This window comes from Hippopotamus amphibius, chromosome 14 (assembly GCF_030028045.1).
Source record: "Hippopotamus amphibius kiboko isolate mHipAmp2 chromosome 14, mHipAmp2.hap2, whole genome shotgun sequence".
Taxonomy (NCBI): Eukaryota; Metazoa; Chordata; class Mammalia; order Artiodactyla; family Hippopotamidae; genus Hippopotamus; species Hippopotamus amphibius.
In genome coordinates this window covers 76,174,405-76,192,877 of record NC_080199.1, presented here as the reverse complement: position 1 = coordinate 76,192,877, position 18,473 = coordinate 76,174,405, and the positions used below count along the sequence as shown (strand labels likewise).

Sequence of the window (18,473 nt, the reverse complement as noted above, 5' to 3'; positions counted from 1 at the left end):
GTGGTGGCTTGAGACCGCGTGGGCCTGGGCCTGGTTGACAGCGGAGGGCGTGAGCGTGTGATTGCTGGGCCGTGGCTGTGCCGTGTTTACATACACGCGGATGCCTGGGAGGGGGCGTCTTTCTAACTCGCGTCCCTCCCCCGCACCCCCAGGTCCCACGCCTCGGACGTCACCGATTACTCGTATCCGGCCACCCCCAACCACTCTCTGCACCCGCAGCCCGGGACCCCTTCCTACGGAGCCGGCGACGCAGCGCCGCGCGGGCCGGCGGCCCAGGCCCCCGAGCACGAGCACCGGCCCCCGTCGGCCTCGGCCAGGCACCTGGCCCTGAACCGGCCTCAGCAGCCGCCGCCGCCCCCGCCGCAGGCCGCAGAGGGCTCGCAGGCGCCCGCGCCCTCGGCTCCGGCCGACTACGGGTAATGCCCCGTCCCCGGGCCCTGATCGCGGCCGGCCGCCGCGCCGGGGTCTCGCCGTGTGTGGTGGAAGAACTTTCCCTGAACGGTCATAGTCCGGAGGCCAGGGTGCGGCCAGGAGTGCCCGGGCACGGGTGTTGTCCGTCGTGAGAAAGCCCGTGTGAAAAACCAGCGTGCTGCTGCCCGCTTGGTGTCACAGATCCGCCTCAGGCCGGTGTCTGTGCTCCCGAGCACACACCCCCTTCCTGCCTGAGCGGCGGACCCAGGGCCTTGACAGAGGACGAGATGCCAGCCCTGAGGACCTGCCCCCGTGCTCCCGCTTCCCTGTGTGCCCCGCGCGCACGCAGAGCGCGGTTCTCAAAGGAGAAGACCAGACAGCCCCACACGTCTCACACGTGGACGTGTGACCTTGACCTCTCGGGACCCAAATATTATTCTGCCACCAGGTCCTCTAGCTTTCTGCCATTTGGGGAACATTCGAACACCTCCTAAAACAGACCCTCATGTTAAGCGTTGACTCATGGAAGCCCCCACCTGATTTGATAAGCGGTGTTTGGGGCGTGACCTCAGTCGTTCAAGAGTCAGCCCACCGAGTGAGTGCCCAGGAAAGCTGAAGCTGTGCTTCTGCCCACAGCACGTGCTTCTCCAGAGCAGCGTCGCCCACGCTCTGGACGTACGTGCCTCAGCTCCCAGGGCTGTGCTCCCCGACCGTCCGCTCCCCGGGCTTGGTGGTGGTGAAGTCAGGATCCCCAGAGTGTGTTCTGAGGCTCGTACCGAGGGTCAGGCAGAGAGGGTTTGTTGTCTGGTTGGTTTGGAAGACCCGTGGCTACATAGAGCTCAGCAGGTTTCTTGACTTCAGGGGTTTGCAAAGCTTTGGATGTTCTGATGGGCACTGTGGGCCTGGGGAATTTCCATGGAGACGGGATAGAAAGCGCGGAATGTTCCAGTCTGACGGGCCACACGACCCTCGTAAGATGGGTTTTCGAGCCGCACTTCTGAGACGCCCCGTGCACAGCATGCATCTGTGTTGCCTTTTACCCCTGCGGTCGGCTCTTCCAGCGTTCCACAGGACGTTACTGTCCCAGCGGTTATCTTGTTTGGGGCACGTCAGCAGTCGAGCTTGAATTCCATGATAGGGAATGACGTCGCCCTGTGACTCAAAACGTGCACGTCTGCGTCCTGCGGTGTCGTAAATTCAGCGGACAGCGCGCGTCGTGTTTGGGGAGGCCTTTCTCCGAGGCGTGTGACAGCCTCTGAGGATGGGGCCCTGTGTGGCTCTCTGGTGACGCTCGTTTCCTGTCTCCGCCAGGACGCTCCCGGCACAGATCATGGAGTATTACAACCCGTCAGGACCCCCGCCGCCGCCGCCCCCGCCCACCATCCCTTCTGCACAAACGGCTTTCGTCAGTCCCCTCCAGATGCCCGTGCTGCCCCCTTTCCCGGCCTCCACGGCCTCCTCCTACACGGGCCCTTCCCACCCTCCCTCCGGCGGGCTGGTGGTCACAGCCCCGCCGCCCCCGGGACCCCCGCCGCCCCCGCCGGGCCCTCCCGGTGCGGGCTCTTCCCTTTCCCCCTCCCCGATGCACGGCCCCCCGGGAGCTGAGGCAAAGAGGCCGGAGGCGGCACAGCCACCCGTGAGCGATGCCCGGAGCGACCTCCTCGCAGCCATCCGGATGGGTGAGTGCGCATCCCGGGACGGGACACAGTCAGGGTGGGTGAGTACACGTCCCGGGACGGGACACAGTCAGGGTGGGTGAGTACACGTCCCGGGACGGGACACAGTCAGGGTGGGTGAGCGCGCGTCCCGGGACGGGACACAGTCAGGGTGGGTGAGCGCGCGTCCCGGGACGGGACACAGCCTTCTGTTCCACTAGCGCAGCCTCGGCTGCTTCCAGCGGCTCCTCTCTACACCAGGTGACCTGTAGAAGAGGGTTAAAGGAACCTTGTTTGGTTTTCTTTTTTTTAAATAGCGGTTGTGTTTTTTTCATTGCATAGTAAAACGCAATGATAAAGCGCTGAGAATTCAGGAAAGCTTTACTTGACCAGAAATAGATAATAAAAATGATAATTAATTGGATCTTTTTTCTCTGCATTCGGCTCTAAGGGCAAAAGTATAAATGAAAGAAAATGAGCTCATGTCAGTGATTTAGTTTTTTTTTTTTTTAAATCTGGGATATGTCTGAGGCTTTTCATATTTTTAGTTCGATGTGCTAAGCCCGTCGTTTTTCAACGTTCATTTAAGCCGCAAAACCCCAGTTAGGGGAAGGTCCTACACCAAACCCCAGAACATGAAATCTTAAAAAGTGGACGATCTCTGGTCAAATCAGGGAGCAGGAGCCTGGACCCGCCCCCGGGTGCCCTTCCCCCTCAGAACCCCCCCGTAAACGTCTGTTCCACGTCGTTTATTCGTCGCCTCAGGTCCCAGCCCAGGCTGGCTGAGGTCCGACAGGGTGTGGAAATACTGCAAGAATGGAGGCTGCAGCATCTCCTGGGCGCGGTTTGGTGGTTTCATTCTGGATGTGGCCGAGGAGGGAGCTGGCCGTGATGGCCCTCACAGGGCGCGGGGACATCTCTGCCGCTGGTGCGAGCAGCCTGAGCAGGCCCCAGTGCAGCCCACGCCCTCCTGCGGGTCCTGGGGTTCTTGTGTATGTTGAGTGTCACTGACACACGATGATGTTGTCAAGAAAAAACGTCCCGGAGTTACTGATGCCTCACGGACCGCGCATGTGGAGTCCTGGAAGGACGGTGTGTGTTGCTTTTTGACACCTGTGAGCCTTGTCCCATGAGAGGGATGGTAGCCCGGATCTAGTCACCAGGAAGCCTCTGAGGAGCCCACACTGAGGGACGTCCTACAGAAACAGGAAGGTCGTAGAACACAGATCAGGGATTTAATGAAACAGGACAAGTGATGTAACAGGTGATCCCGTGCTGGATCCCAAACCTGGTGGAAAACTTTTTTCATTTGTTTTATTAGGTATATTTGCAAAAGTTAAGTAAAATGTGTAGAATAGATGGTATTATTGTATCTCTGCCAATCTGATTTTGATAAATTCTTTTTTCAGGAAAAAAATTGTAGGGGTAAAGGGACATTATATGCCACTTACTCGCAGATGGTTCAGGAAAAAGTGTGTGTGTGTGTTTAAATGAGAATGTAGAGGACAGATGTGGTCAGATCTTGTCAGCTGGGGCGTCTGAGTAGGTTGTGTGGGAACGTTTTTCTACTAGTCTTACAGCTATTTTATAAATCCAAAATTAGTTTGAAAGAAAAGGTTAAAGAAATAACACATCACATTGTCTGATATCACATTTTGTTACTCACAGAAGCAAGAGAGTGAGACCATTGTATCACATGCCCATTTTCAGCAATACCTGTTGAAGCTAAGCTTTCTCAGTTACCTTCCCCGCGTAGCCAGGAGCTCTTGGCTTTGTCTCCCACACCTTCGGGTTGCAGGCTGTCCAGGAGCACAGTCCACTGTGCGGGCCGCCAGCCACCGTAAATCTACCTTGAGACAGGCTCTCGTGGCCGGTGGCTGCCGGCTGAGTCTGTGCTGCCCGAGAGTTTTCTCTCCCGCTGCTCATGTGCACTGAAATGGTAACTGACTTTCTTACATTTCAGCACATCGCTGTAAAGAGTGTTGTGACTTGACACATTTTTTTTTTTTCTCGGTCACGAAACTTCTATTTCTCAAGCTTCTCCCTCAAGTTTCTCAAACTTCTTTATTCTAGTGTCAGTAGGGAAAAAAAGCCGAGTAGCCGTACGCTTCCGTAGTCGGGGCGCGCAGAGGGCTTTCTTTCTCAGCCGCGTGTCGTGTCTCCAGGGATCCAGCTGAAGAAGGTGCAGGAGCAGCGAGAGCAGGAGGCCAAGCGCGAGCCGGTGGGCAACGACGTGGCCACCATCCTGTCGCGGCGCATCGCGGTGGAGTACAGCGACTCGGACGACGACTCCGAGTTCGACGAGAACGACTGGTCCGACTGAGGCCGGCCGGCACCCAGGCACCGGGCTGGGGGTGCGCGGACGCGCCCTGTGGCCCCAGCGCCCACATAGTGGTGTTATAACCCCATAGCTTAGCGACTTTTGTATCAATAATGTGAGATTGCTTTTGCACATCCAAAAATTCTGGGTTTTTTCAGTATTTACTGTGTAATACTTAAGTGCCACTAAACATAGCAAACCGTGTTGCACATGAGGAAATACGCTGTAACTACCGCATTGTCCTGAAAGCAGCCTTCTGCTTCCTTTCTCTTGGCCATGGAAGTATTCAGTGCAGTTTGGGTTCACTCTCCCTGATCGTGAAAATCCCGCAGACTTGCTGTGTGTTCGTGAAGCTGCCTGATGTCAGGTCTTTGCAAGATTAATGACTGTGCATCAGGCTAATGTCTTCCAATCAGTAAGTGATATTGTTTCCGCTTTTTTTTTTTTAAATGTGTTTCAGAAGAAAAAGTTGGTTCTAGAGAGAAAGATTTGACAGGTAGGAGAATTGGACATTTCTGTTTTCAGTTTCCTGGCTCGGTAGCCTCTGTGAATTGGAATGTTGTGTTGAAGAATTTCATTTCCTTTGCTCACTCTTGTGAAATGTGAGCTTGGCCCTTTTCAGGCAGGATTCCCTGTGGGTGTTCATGGAGTCAGTGCTCACTGATGAGTTTTGTAGGAGGTTTCAGCAGTGCAGCAGTGATGAAAGCGGAGAACAGCCCTTTCTCCTTCGGGGCCGTCGAGGATGGCACTCAGAGTCCTCGGCAGCCCTCGCAGCCCAGGTACCAGCCCACATGGAGCCGAGCAGGCCCAGAGCTGCAGAGCCCCGCGTGGCCCCGGGTGCAGAGCCCCGCACAACCTCTCTCCCGGAGCCCCATCCTCCCAGGCGAGGCCGCGTGGAGGCCTTGGTGCTGCAGAGAAAGCTCCCGGCGGCACCTCGCCCCTCCTGGCTGAATTCTGACAGCTGCAGTTGAGGTGAAAGGAGACTTGGACAGCTTTCGCCTTCCCTGGTGCTGTGGCAGGTTAGGGATCCCACACGAGCAGGGCCTCTGCTCTGTCCTAGAAGCACACGGGTCCCTTTCCTCCACGGTCATTGGCACACGATGCTCAACTAGGTACCTCAGAGGAGAGTCGCCCTTTCACTGGAACAGGTCACGTCCCTTCCTCGTCCCCTCCTACTGGGTGACACCTGAGCCTGGGCGGGTTTTCCTGCTCAAGGCAAACCCCTGGGAAACTCATGAACAAGAGCTGACATTCTGTAATGCTGGGTGAAGGGTAACTGCTTATTTGGAAGGAATAAACACTGCAGGCTTTGATCTCAGATACAACTTCACAGACGCACGAAGATACTTTGCTCACTGAGCTGTTCTCACTTCTGTACCGAGCATCAGACTGGTCCCAGTGACCCTCAGTTGTGACCCGGGAATCTGTAGCTGAAGCAGGTGTTCGGGTGGGTGGTAGAATGTCAGCAGGACCCCGACTGATGGTTTTTGTTAATGAGTTCTCCCCAGGACGTCGCCGGCCCTGTCACGTCTGTGTCCCCGAGGGGACAGTTATGGCCCGTGGAAGGCCATGGTTATCCTGTAAGGGCTGCCTGGGGGGCTTTAAGTCACCTAGGTTGGAACTCTGAAAGGCCTCAGGTCTGTATTACCTTTCCAAGTGCCCAGGCCAGGTTATCTGAGTCTTTTCAGCTAAAATCAGGTGTTTGGGCACATGGTTCTTGAGTTTCTGTTTCTTGGAGCTTGTCACCATACTGTTATTGCCTATACGTAGGAGTTATTAATGAACTTCTCAGTTTCTCTCTTCAATTTTTCTCTCTTTTTTTTTTTTTCCAATGTGGAGGTGAACTGTGTTGGCATTTTTCTTGGGACTTTTACCAATTGGGGTCATATTTTGTCTTTCTTATAATATTTTGTCTTTAGTGTTACTTTTGGGTGAGGGATCACCTGTGTCATTCTAGAACTTATATTTGGTAATGCTTTGTTTTTTTATGTCCCTTCTGTCCTCAGGATGGAGAGAACGCATAAAGCTACTACCCATGTCAGGATTTCTTCTATTTATATCTTATTACAGTAAAATTAGTGGCACTTTATTCATAAATATTCATGAGCCTGTTAGGTATTGGTTGTCTTCCTGTAGTTTAATCAACAAGTTATTTTCAACTTGATGTTCTGACTAGTGAAAAAGCTTTTGCCCTGATGTGTTATGTAGCCCTTAAAGGAATGGAAAAGGACTAAAATCCAGTTTAGATTATTTTTTGCAGTATTTTTCTCAGCACATTTGATTTATTCTAAAAATGAAATCCAGACTTTTTCTAATATGATAGTACATGAAGAGGAGAAAGTGACTATTTTGAATTGTCAGTTTTCGTTTTCAAAGAGTATTTACAAAACAAATGGAGAAAAACATTGAAATGCATACTTCATATATATGAATTTTACATTTTAAAGTAGTTATATGTTGCAAGGTTATCTTAAATCGTCCCGTTTACCCAGGTGTGTATTTGGTTTAATTTCTTACAAGCTTTTTTCTCATGTCATAGATGAGGCAGGGGGTGAGAGGACTCCTCAGAATCACCCCTCACTGTTCGCACACAATGTGGTCGAGTTTCCGTTGTTGGCCCCAAACCATACGATTTGGTCACTTATGTTTTTCTTCAGTGAAAGTATAGTGTTGGAGAATCCGCATTTTCATTTCAGTAAATTTTTAGAATATTGAAATCTTTTCTGAGCACCAAGTGGCTAGGTTGTGAACGTTTTGTATTGATAATTTGCAGCTGAAATTCATGATACATTTTCATCCACTGAAGACTCATGGGAATGTATCAGCCAGAGTAGCAAGTCATTTATGTTTTCTAAACCAGAGTCTGTCATCTTGCAGTATTACCAATGCTGTTGTAAATTGAATTTAAAGTGGTATTAAAAAAAAAAAACCTCCTGGTAAATAATTTTTATCTGTTTGTATATCTTACTATAGATTATGTACAAGTAACATCTAAATAAAAATTACACTTTTAACCCTAAACAGTTTTGCTTATTTATAACAGTGTTGTATGTTTAATCTTTTGGAGGGGGGAGAAGTTGGGGACTGGGTGGGGTTTTTAATTAGCATTCTCATTGTTAGATAGCAAAAGATACCGCTTTGGTTTCTATTTAAATCTGTACGCAAGTTTTGTGTCCCCCAGAGTTCAGGTTGGATTCTGTGAGTGAGTCGGGAAAGCACTGGTACAGTTACAAAGAAAAAGCCCCTTCCGGAGCAGGAAGCAGCCTGCCCAGAAGACAGAGGCATCCTTAACCACACCTAGTCTCTGCGGTCACAGCGACTAATACCCTGGAGCACCCGTTGCTTCTGAGATGCTTCCATTTCATCCTTAAAGGAATCTTTTGAAAGGGGCATTCTCTCCGTTTCCTGCACGAGGGAACAGAGTGAAGTTAAGCTACTGGCGCTCGAAAGGTTCTTGGTGGATCTGAACTGCAGGTGAGGGCAGCATTGCAGAGGGTTGCGGGGTGAGGATGGCCGCCTTAGGGGGAGCGGGCTGATGTCAAGGCTGCTGCGGCCACTGTCTTGAGCTGTCCGTGCACATGGCGTGCTCCACATGTGCCACGTTCACCTGCGTGTCCTGAGAGCCCCCGCACGGCCCGACTCCTCGACCGTGAGCGGCTCCTTGTGGAGTGATTGGGTGAATGATGGATTTCCCAAGTACTTTTTTACCAGAAGTTAATTATGTGCAGCTTTTAGGATGTGAAGCATTTCGCTGGTACCCGCGTTTCCTCCTCGTTAGTACCTGTCCCTGGATGCTGGGCTCCCTCTATCCGGGCGCGTCCACAACAGCCTGGGCGCCACAGGTAAGCCTGGTGTTTGGTATTTATAGTTACAGCCTGTTTGTCAAGCACAGTGCCTGGCACTTCCGAGGGGTGTGTGCATCTTTATTGGCTGATGGTCGTTTACAGACCAGAGGGGAGGCTTCATCACACATTTGAAGGTTTAAGAAGAGTGTGAATGCAGTGACCTATGTAAAGCACACAGCATAGTGCCGGACACTGAGCTTACAGATGGGATGTTGGCCATCGGTGTCTGCAGGCCACTTGCTGGAGATGAGGGACGGGCCAGTCTCTGCCCTCACGGAGCATCTTGTGTAAAGGGAACAGCAGACATTAAATATTGTCAAATGAGTAATTGTGGTCATTTTCCATGTGCTTTAGTCGGGGGTGAGGTGGGGACTGGACCGAGGGAAGCTGAAGTCTAGGAATGGGGGCCGTGGGCGGGGAGGGGATTTCTCACTAGCGGGGACGGCATTGGCATCCACTGAGCGGGAGAGACAGGATGGGTGACCATGGAACCCAAGTATCAGTGAAACAGAGCGAGAGGAAGAAGAGTGTCGCGAGATGGGATACAAAGACGAAGGAGACCCTCCTGGGCCCAGCACTCAGGACTGAGGGGGTTTTTAAGCCACCACAGCTGCGACTTCAGACGTACAGAAAATCTCTCCATGTGCAGCAGGTTGGTTATTCATTGATCTTGACAGCCTCATGCCTTAGACAGTATTAATACTCTGTGTAGAGGACGTCTTAGGTCGATTTCACTTATATTCTATTTAGAAGGCATCTTAGTGTTCAGCTAATCCAGCTTGCTCGCGTTAGAGATGGGGAATCTGGCCATTGCTTGAGTTGCAAAACTTGGTCTCTTGTGAACTCTTGAATTTTCAAACTGTGATTCTCCTGTTCCGCAGTGGACGTGTTCAGTAAATGCCCATGCACCCATATCTTTCCATCCACCCATCCGTCAATCCACCTTATTTTATGCATTTCAAATTCCAGTGTACTTCACCCCTGAACACTTCAGTAGATCATAAATTAGAGTTTAGTATTATGTATTTAGTATTTTTAAGGTAAAAGATACTTAGAGTGAAATGCACACATCTTAGGTATAGCATTCAGCAAGTTTTACAATGTGTACCTTCATGTAATGCAAATCCTGTCGACAGACACATTATTGTCACCTCAGAAAGTTCTTTCATGCCCTTTCAGAGTCAGTTCTCTCCTATCCCAGTCCCCAGAGCAACCGCTGTTCTAGCTTTTTGTTTATTTACCATGGGCTAGTTTAGCCTGTTCGGAACTTCCTGTATGTGGAATAAAACAGTATGTGCCCCTTTGCACCTGGCTTCTTTGAGCATAATGTTTTTGAAGTTTGTTCATGTCATTGCACGTGTCAATCGCTAGTTTCTTTTTATTGCTGGGTACTGTTCCTGTGTGTGGATATACCACAGTGGGCTTATCCATTGTCCTGGATAAGACTTATCCAAGTCCTTTCTGGACACATGTGTTCATATATCTTCGGATAAATATCTAGGAGTGAGATGTCTATAGCGTAGGAGGTGCCTGTTTGGTTTTATAAGAAACTGCCAGACTTTTGCGAAGTGGATATAATGCTGTTCTACCTTCACTAGTGATGTTGCTGCACATCCTTAGATGTGATTTCTCTATCCTTCTTGGGGTTCACTGAGCTTGAATCTGTAAGTTTATGTCTTTCATGAAATCTGGGAAATATTTGGACATTATTTTTTCAAATATATTTTCTGCCCCTTTCCATACGTGCCTTCTTATACTTCTGTTACAGGCAGACCTCATTTTGTTTTGCTTTGCTTTGCTTAATGGCACTTGGCAGATACTGCATTTTTTTTTTCAAATTGAAGGGTTTCGGGGACCCTGCCTCAAGCAAGTTTACCAGCACCATTTTTTTTCCAGCAGCATTTGCTCACTTCATGTTCTGTGTCACATTTTGGTAATTCTCTCAATATTTTAGACTTTTTCATTATTATATTTGTTACGGTGATATATAATCAGTGATCCTTGATGTTATTTTGGCATTTTTAGCAATAAAGTATTTTTATGTTTTATTTTTTAATATATTTTTTATTTTATTTTACTTAAATCTTTATTGGAGTATAATTGCTTTACAGTATTGTGTTAGTTTCTGCTGTACAACAAAGTGAATCAACTATACATATATCCCCATATCCCCTCCCTCTTGAGCCTCCCTCCCACCCTCCCTATCCCACCCTCCCTATCCTACCCCTTTAGGTCTTCACAAAGCATCAAGCTGATCTCCCTGTGCTCTGTAGTAGCTTCCCACTAGCCATCTGTTTTACATTTGGTCGTGTGTATATGTCGATGCTACTCTCTCACTACATCCAAGCTTCCCCTCCACCCAGCATCCTCAAGTCCGTTCTCTACATCTGCATCTCTATTCCTGCCCTGCCACTAGGTTCATCAGTACCATTTGTCTAGATTCCACATATATGAGTTAGCATACGGTATTTGTTTTTCTCTTTCTGACTTACTTCACTCTGTATGACAGACTCTAAGTCCACCCACCTCACTACAAATAACTCAGTTTCATTCCTTTTTATGGCTGAGTAATATTCCATTGTATATATGTATCACATCTTCTTTATCCTTTCATCTGTTGATGGGCATTTAGGTTGCCTTCCATGTCCTGGCTATTGTAAACAGTGCTGCAATGAACATTATGGTACATGTGAAAGAAATCAAAGATGACATAAACAGATGGAGAAATATACCTTGTTCTTGGATTGGAAGAATGGATATTGTGAAAATAACTATATTACCCAATCTACAGGTTCCGTGCAATCCCTATCAAATTACCAATGTCATTCTTCACAGAATTAGAACAAAAAATTTTATAATTTGTATGGAAACACAAAAGACCCCCAAATAGCCAAAGCAATCCTGAGAAAGAAAAATGGAGCTGGAGTAATCAGGCTCCCCAATTTCAGACTATACTGCAAAGCTAGTTTTTTAAATTAAGGTATTTACACTATTTTTTAGACATATTGCTATTGAACACTTAGTAGACTATAGTGTAAACATAACTTTTATATGCACTGGGAAACCAAAAAATTTGTGTAACTTGCTATATTGCAGTAGCCTGGAACCAAACCTGCAGTATCTCCCAGGTCTGCCTGTATACATATGTTAGACCTTCTTCGATGTTGGCCCATAATTGCTTGGGACTCTTTCAATTTAAAAATTCTTTTTCTCTCTGTTTTGCAGATTGGATAATTTTTATGTATCCATCTTTAGGTTCACTGAATCTTCATCTGTCATCTATAATTTGCTCTTAAGCCCATCTAGTAAATCTTTTCATTTTTTTTTTTTTTCCATTCTGGAATTTGCTGTCGGTTCTTTTTTTATAGTTTCTCGGCTGAGATTTCTTACTTGTTCATTTATTAAAAGCTTATTTTCTGGGACTTCCCTGGTGGTCCAGAGGTTAAGACTGCACTTCCACTGCCGGGGGCACAGGTTCTATTCTTGGTCAGGAAGCTAAGATCCCCCCTGCCGTGTAGCGTGGCCAAAAAAAAAAAATTATTTTCCTTCACATCTTTGAACACAGTTACACTAGTTCTTTAAAAATTTTTGCCTGCTAATTCCAACATCTGGACGTTTTCAGGATCAATCTCTAAGGTCCTTAGTAATTCTGGATTGCATCCTAAACTTGGTGAATAACACATTTTAGAGACTCTGGATTCTGTTACGTTTCTCTGAAAAGTTCTTTTTTTTTTTTAAGAGAGAGTTAACATGGCTAGAATTAAGCTCCCAATGCTTCCCAGTCCCCTTGCAATGGATAACAGCAGAAGTCTTTTCAGTTCTTTTAGCTTAGCCAGGCTACCTGGAGTCTGCCTTGCCCATGCCTGGTTGCAGGGTCAACCAGAAGTGGCAATTTTACACAGAATGTTTGGGTCCCTTCTCTGGCTCTCCTTTCTCAGATCTGCCCTCACTTTCTGTCTGCTCTGGTCACTCTGAACTTGGTCCTCTTATTCTTTAAGCCGATAGACTGAGATGAGGCAGCAAGGCTTCAGGGTTTCTATTCTAGTTTAGCTGCCCTGCTTGGCAGGACAGAGCCTGTCCTCAGGCAAAGAGAGCCATTAAAAACCAGGAAATGCAGCACCAAATTCTTTCCTTCCAAGCAGCAACTTCCTCTAGTGTCTTTCTGATTTCTCTTCAGTGCCTCAAATAATTGCTGAGTGTCTTTTGTCCAGTTTATAATTGTTTCCTATAAAGAACTGGTCTGGAACGAGTTAGTCCTTCACTCCCAGGAGCCTCAGTCTGTAAATATTTGACACAATGTTTTAAAAATATTTTTAAATGTAATTTTTTTAAATGCAGACTGTTGCTGAATACCAAAATATAACAGAAGACCAACGGCTCAGTTTTTCTACCAGGCACACTTGTTTCTGCAAGGACTCTGCAGTGAGACTGGTGATATTTTGTTTGCATGGTCTAGAAGGATTGCACACATCAAAGGCATGCTCTGAAACACGTGCTGTTTGCATCTCTTTGTGTCTTTGAATCAGGATGTTCTCCAAACTGCAAGCAAAACACAGTACATAAATAATGTGGCAATTGAGACTACTTTAGCAAATTGCCAGCCTTCACCCCAGTCTCAAATGTTTATGTTCCTCAAAGAACGTTAATGTTTTCACTCAGTGTTAGAAGTGTAAATTCTATTAATGGGGGTTCGTTTGAAAAGATGGTTTCACTACTTAAAAGTTTGAGAACCACTGCTTGACATCATCACTCTGATTTTCTTATCTTTAGATGAAGCAGCATTCACACTGTTACAGAACATGGTACTGTGTGCTGATTTTGTATTCTGCAAAGGCAGTGCTAATACAGAGGTGTGTCAAAGCTTGAGAAGACTTACCTATTGAATTTGCAGGTGTGAGTAACTTGTAGAGGTATCTTGACAAGGACTTCAATGAGAAAGAGATTTGCTTTCAAAGGACACTGTCTTCAGAGTTGACACCTGCTGGACGTGTATTTGCCAAAACACAATAGCTGTCGTGAATGTTAGCATCTGTCATCTTTCCGAATCTCCCACCGCGTTCGTCCTGCGCACTTGTGATTTGAATAATTACTTTCAAACACGGCACCATGATTAGCTAGAGGTGGTGAATTGATAGCTGATTCACCATGAAGAAAAATGAAGAAAATATGCCCTTTGAGAGTGATCTAAAACCTACCAAGGGATGGTACTTACCATGAAGTGACATTTAAAAGCATTTAATATTCAAGGTGTGCTTCGGCTGTTCTGGCCTAAAACCAGTTTAAATCGAAGTCAAGCAATTTGAGAGTGTGTAGCCTTCACATCCTGCAGACGTGAGTGTAACTTAGCATTTACGTGGATCAGACATTGCCTTTTGTGTGACGGTGGCTGGCGGCTCAAAATGTGCCCTCTTGAAATCAAGACGTTATGATCTTGATAATTAAATTAAGGTGTTACCTTTCAGCTCCTTTGAAATGTCTCTTACTATTTCAAGAACCTAGACATTCATTTGATTTGCAGGTTAGAGAGTTTCAACGGCGCATGCGTCGAGGCAGAGCTGAACAGTGAGTTACCACGGGGAGTTCACGCCGAGAGCCCCTGATGTCCCTCACAGGGCACACCCACCCGCCGTCCCCGCAGCGGCCAGCTTGTGGCTCCTTCCTCTCCTCTCTGCTGCTTCCATTCCCTGCCCCCTGCCCGGCCAGACCCTGCCACACGGGGTATTGAGGCAACACTGGGGGCACAGAGGCCCAACGCAGTTAATAAAGGAGGCACAACAGTGCGTCTGAGCTGAGATGCCCTGAATCCAGGGGGAGGAGCCAGGCAGACACATCCCTCACTGTCTTACCAGCTGAGTCTGAGTTTTCTCCAAGGGTGGTTCCCACCCCACCCACATCAGAGTTACCTGAGATGTACATTAAAATACAGATTTCTGGGCCCCATCCCAAACCTTGAGCATGAGACCCTGTAATCCACAGTTTATCCCCGTCACGCAAGTGATTCTTAGGGACACCAAAGTTCAAGAAACACCAGCTCAGCACCTGCCCTTACATGGTTAATAGGAGCCCAAAGATGCCACCTGCAGCGACCTAGGCCGTTGCTCAGCCGACTGAATCACTGAAAGGACTGGACGTTGGGCTTCAGACCCACAGCAGTCTGGGGCTGTCACTCCGGTGCCTGATGGAGGCAAATATGCCGCCCTGGTGTGCACAGCGGGCAGCTGAGTCCCTCCTGGTCATCTTCGTCTCCAGGTGCAAGGGTGCGGAATCGCCGTCCGGTGACCCGGCTCCATGTCCCTTTCACGGCAGTTGTCCCTTCATTTCCAAACTGACCTGCGGATCCACCCCTGCCCCGCCCCCCCCGCCCCCCCCCCCCCCCCCCCCGCCGGCCCCCACGCGTCTCACTTGTTTGTATCAACGGGTCTTGGCTGCACAAAGCACCTGGGAGATGTTTATGGTCCCGGAGCAGGTAGCTTAGGAACGTGTCTGCGCTCTTGGCCTCTGTACCTGGGAGGACAAGTGCTGGGGCCTGAGCCTGCCTGGGGACTGTCCCATTGATGTCACTCTCTGGACTGGCCTTAGTCCTTCCCTGGCTGGACTGGAGATGAGTCTGATTCTCTGCTCTGATTTTCTACCACCGCGGGGTCCTTGGGGTGGGAACAGCACGGGCGTGGAGCACACAGGGGTGTGAATCGGCCCCGAGCTCCCAGGACGTCTGGGGGGGTGAGCACCCCCGTCCTAAAGGTTCCCTTATCTCCCTTCATGCCCGTAAAACCAGCGTGTGGGGCAGAGGATGAGGCGGGGGCCCTGCTCCAAAGCCCTGCAGGGGCGGACAGCGTCAAAGGCGGCATGCAGGAAAGCCAAGCGCTTCCTTGATTTTCTTTGGGTCACGTGTTTTACAAAGATACTGCCGTGGGGGCTGGCAGTGGTCTGTCATGCTGGGCAGGGACGTGGGAAAGGGGGCCTCCTCTCCCCACGTGCAGTTGGTCTGCAGAGCTGACCCACACAAGTGGGTCCCTATCCGGTCCTGGCGTGGGGGGTGCCCTAGGGTGTCCTTTCCCATTCGGTAACTGACTTTAAATGGGAAACAGCGTAAACCTTCTAGGATTGGACTCACACCGAGTAACATGGTTATCTGGCCTTTGCTAAGACAAGTGGCCAAAGAGACTGATTTACACGCTGGTGGGCCCTTGACCTTGCCATGAAAAAGATGCGCCTGTGCTCAGCCTGGGGGTTCAGGGATCCTGGGGCCGAGCCGCCTGGCGCCTGCCCACCCCTCCCCAGCCCTGCCCGCTGGACTCATTCCCAGCCTCGCACAGAAAGAGGAAGCAGCACCGTCTGTTCCGAGGCCACTGCAAGAAAGCCAGCTTGAAAGTAGGTTAGCACAGGGGCCTCCCTTCAGGACCGGGTAGGGCAAGAGGCGGGGCTTCCTGCGTTCAGACTCCTTAGTGGATGTTAACTGGGGAACAGTGAGAGGCCAGACAGGGCGTCGAAAGGAGGGCATCCCACCCCTTTGTGGCCTGGGGCCACCAGCACAGGGTCAGGGTGAAGTCCAGCATCCATTCAGTCCCGCAGAGACTCAGGGGCGCTGATGGAACTGGCACTCGGGGCCTGACTCTCTGATGGCTCCTGGCGCACAGGCGAGGCAGGGGGAGAAACTGCTGTGTCCCCGAGGGCCCGTCCGCGTCAGCTGGAGAAACAAAGTGTGGAGGGAGGTAGCTGGAGGGAGGCCCGTGTCCCCTGCCAGCCTTGGTGCTGAATCTCAGCCTGACCATCTCTGCTGTGAGTGTGGCCAGAACGCCTGCATGTCCGGTTTGGATGAAGGCCCTGGGGCTGGGAGTGTCAGGTCTGGGCAGGGCCAGGGTGGTGGGACTGGCACGTGGCTGCCCCCTGTGCCAGGGCTCACGCTAGGCTGGTTGTGTAAGCTGATTGGACACAGCGATTCTGTGCAGCTGGGCTGTGATCCATTTCAGAGACGAGAAAACTGAGGCCATGTGACCTGCCCGGGGTCCCAGGATTGAGGGTCACCCCAGGCCTTCCTGATGGGACTCTGCCCTCCCCAGCCCTCCCAGGCGCCTGGAGGAACTTGCAGGAGGACTTCACTCCACCAGTGGGCAGCTTGTGGTGGGCTTTCAACATGAGGCAGGACTGCGACGTGGGAGGCAGGGTTTGGAGCCCGAACGGACCCCAGAAATAAATGAATCCACGCAAGTGAGGACATGGCCTCTTCATGGTAGGCGGCGGGGCTCAGCCGAAGAGGCCTGCTGGGCCGCTACTTCGGACTAAAAGCAAATTATGAAACGTTCAGAGGTGTTCTGCTGCTTCCCGGAACCGACCCTGACGCCGCCAGCCGGCGAGCCCCACCCGGATCTCAGTGGTGGAGGCGGACATCCGGGCAGGAGAAGGGTCCACACACCCGTCTCACTCCATCTTTTGGAAGGTTCACGCGCAGTGGAATCACTCTGACACCAAAGCTTCGTGGTCAAGATGGCCTGCTTCGTGCCCTGCCAGCGTTGGAGGGGGCAGGGAGCTGGCCGTGCACCTGCCTGGGGAGCGGTGCTGGCCGCCGGGCCTGGCGCGCCTGCGGGTGGGTTCCGCCCGTGGGAGAGGCGCACAGCTCGTGCACGGGGCCCCTCGGCGCTCTGGGCCCGGCGGGGAGACGGGAGGCCGGGTGTTGTGGAGGGCAGACTCGGCAGGGCTGGCGGGAGGGGTGGGTCTGTCGGGAACCGGCATCCGTGTGAACGATGACCTGAGAGCGGGCCTACCTCTCAGGCCGGGTGGACCGACGGAGGCAGAGCGGTGCTGGGCCCCCAGGTGCCACGCCCCGAGCCCGACGGTGCCGTGGGCCAGGCGTGGTTTCGGGGGCTCTGGTCTTGGGGTGCCTGGACGTGACCGAGGGTTCTGCACGCCGGGGGGCGGGGCGAGGAGCGGCGCCCCTGGAATCACCCGGGCAGGAATCACCCGGGCGGGAGGCGGAGCGCGCGGCTCAGCATCCGCACGGCCTCTGCCCCGCAGCAGCATCTCCGGCTCTCCCCGGCGCTTGCACTTAACCCTGAGGCCGTTTGGGAACCTGCCTTTAAAGGAATTGCACACCCCCTGAGGCCCCTGCAGAGGACAGGTGGGTTCTGAGTGCCGGCCCTGCGGTTTGGGGCGGACTTTACATGGGGGACAGATGGCCCCCCGTGCAGACGAGCTAGAGAAACGGAAATCTGCGGCCCCGCCTCCCCTCCTCCGCGCACCCAGGCATCCGCGCGGCGCGAGCCCGCGGTGCGGACCCGGTTGCTGGAGCGCGCGTCCCCCAGGCCCGAGTTGCCTCCCGGGGACGCCGCCCTGCGCTCCGCCGGGGAAGCACCGCCGCCCAGCGGCCACAGGCTGGACCCGCTTCGCTCCGGCGGTGCATCCGTCCTCCAGTCCCACCTTCACTTCTGCATCAACTGTGTGTGTCTCCTGACTGCTGCAGGGAGTGAACTGGGACACGTTCCCCCAAGGGCAATTAGAAAACATCTATATCCACATGAAGGCTGTACCTGGAGACTGTCATACTCGGTGAAGTGAGTCAAAGACAATATCATGTGCTTTCTCATATGTGGAATCTAAGATATGACACAAATGAGCTTATTTACAAAACAGAAACAGTCATAGATGTAGAAAACAACATGGTTGGGGGAGGGGGAATCGGGGGAGGGGGAGGGATAAACTGGGAGATTGAGATTGACATGTACACACTATTATATATAAAATAGATAACTAATAAGGACCTACTGTACAGCACAGGGAACTCTACTCAGTACTCTGTGATGACCTATATGGGAAAAAAATCTAAAAAAGAGTGGATATGTGTATATGTATACCTGATTCACTTTGTTGTACACCTGAAACGAACACATTTGTATCGATAAGTCAACTCTACGCCAATGAAACTGTTTTTAAACAATGGTAGGCAATACCAAGAAAGAAAAATAAGGGAGGAAAAGAAAGAATGAAAAGACGGTACATACCCGTGATGGAGCAAACCCATATCTAGACTGGATTTCCCAAAAGTGCGAGGACAGTGTTTCTGGGCCCATGTTCTCCTCCAGCACTTTGCCCCTCCCTCCCCTTGGAGCTGGGGAGATCTGGGGGCTGCCTCCCAGCAGGCCTGATTCCGAGGTGAGGTCGCAAAGGCAAGAAGCCCGGCGCTCTCTCAGAACCCGCCTCTGGGCTCAGCCACCACGTGGTGAGGAAGTCCAGGCCCCCCGAGGGGCC

At 50.8% G+C, this 18,473-nt stretch overlaps 1 protein-coding gene across 2 annotated transcripts in view; it reads left to right on the top strand.

Annotated features, from left to right (window-relative positions):
* WASF3 (WASP family member 3) overlaps positions 1-7,395 on the top strand; it is a 96,437-nt gene extending 89,042 nt beyond the window's left edge. For both annotated transcript variants that reach the window (XM_057707939.1, XM_057707940.1), the window contains exons 8-10: positions 153-416; positions 1,723-2,090; positions 4,232-7,395. In XM_057707939.1, coding sequence (XP_057563922.1) covers positions 153-416; positions 1,723-2,090; positions 4,232-4,389 — 790 coding nt within the window. In that variant the 3' untranslated portion in view covers positions 4,390-7,395. The remainder of the gene's footprint in view (positions 1-152; positions 417-1,722; positions 2,091-4,231) is intronic.
* The last annotated feature ends 11,078 nt before the right edge of the window (positions 7,396-18,473 follow it).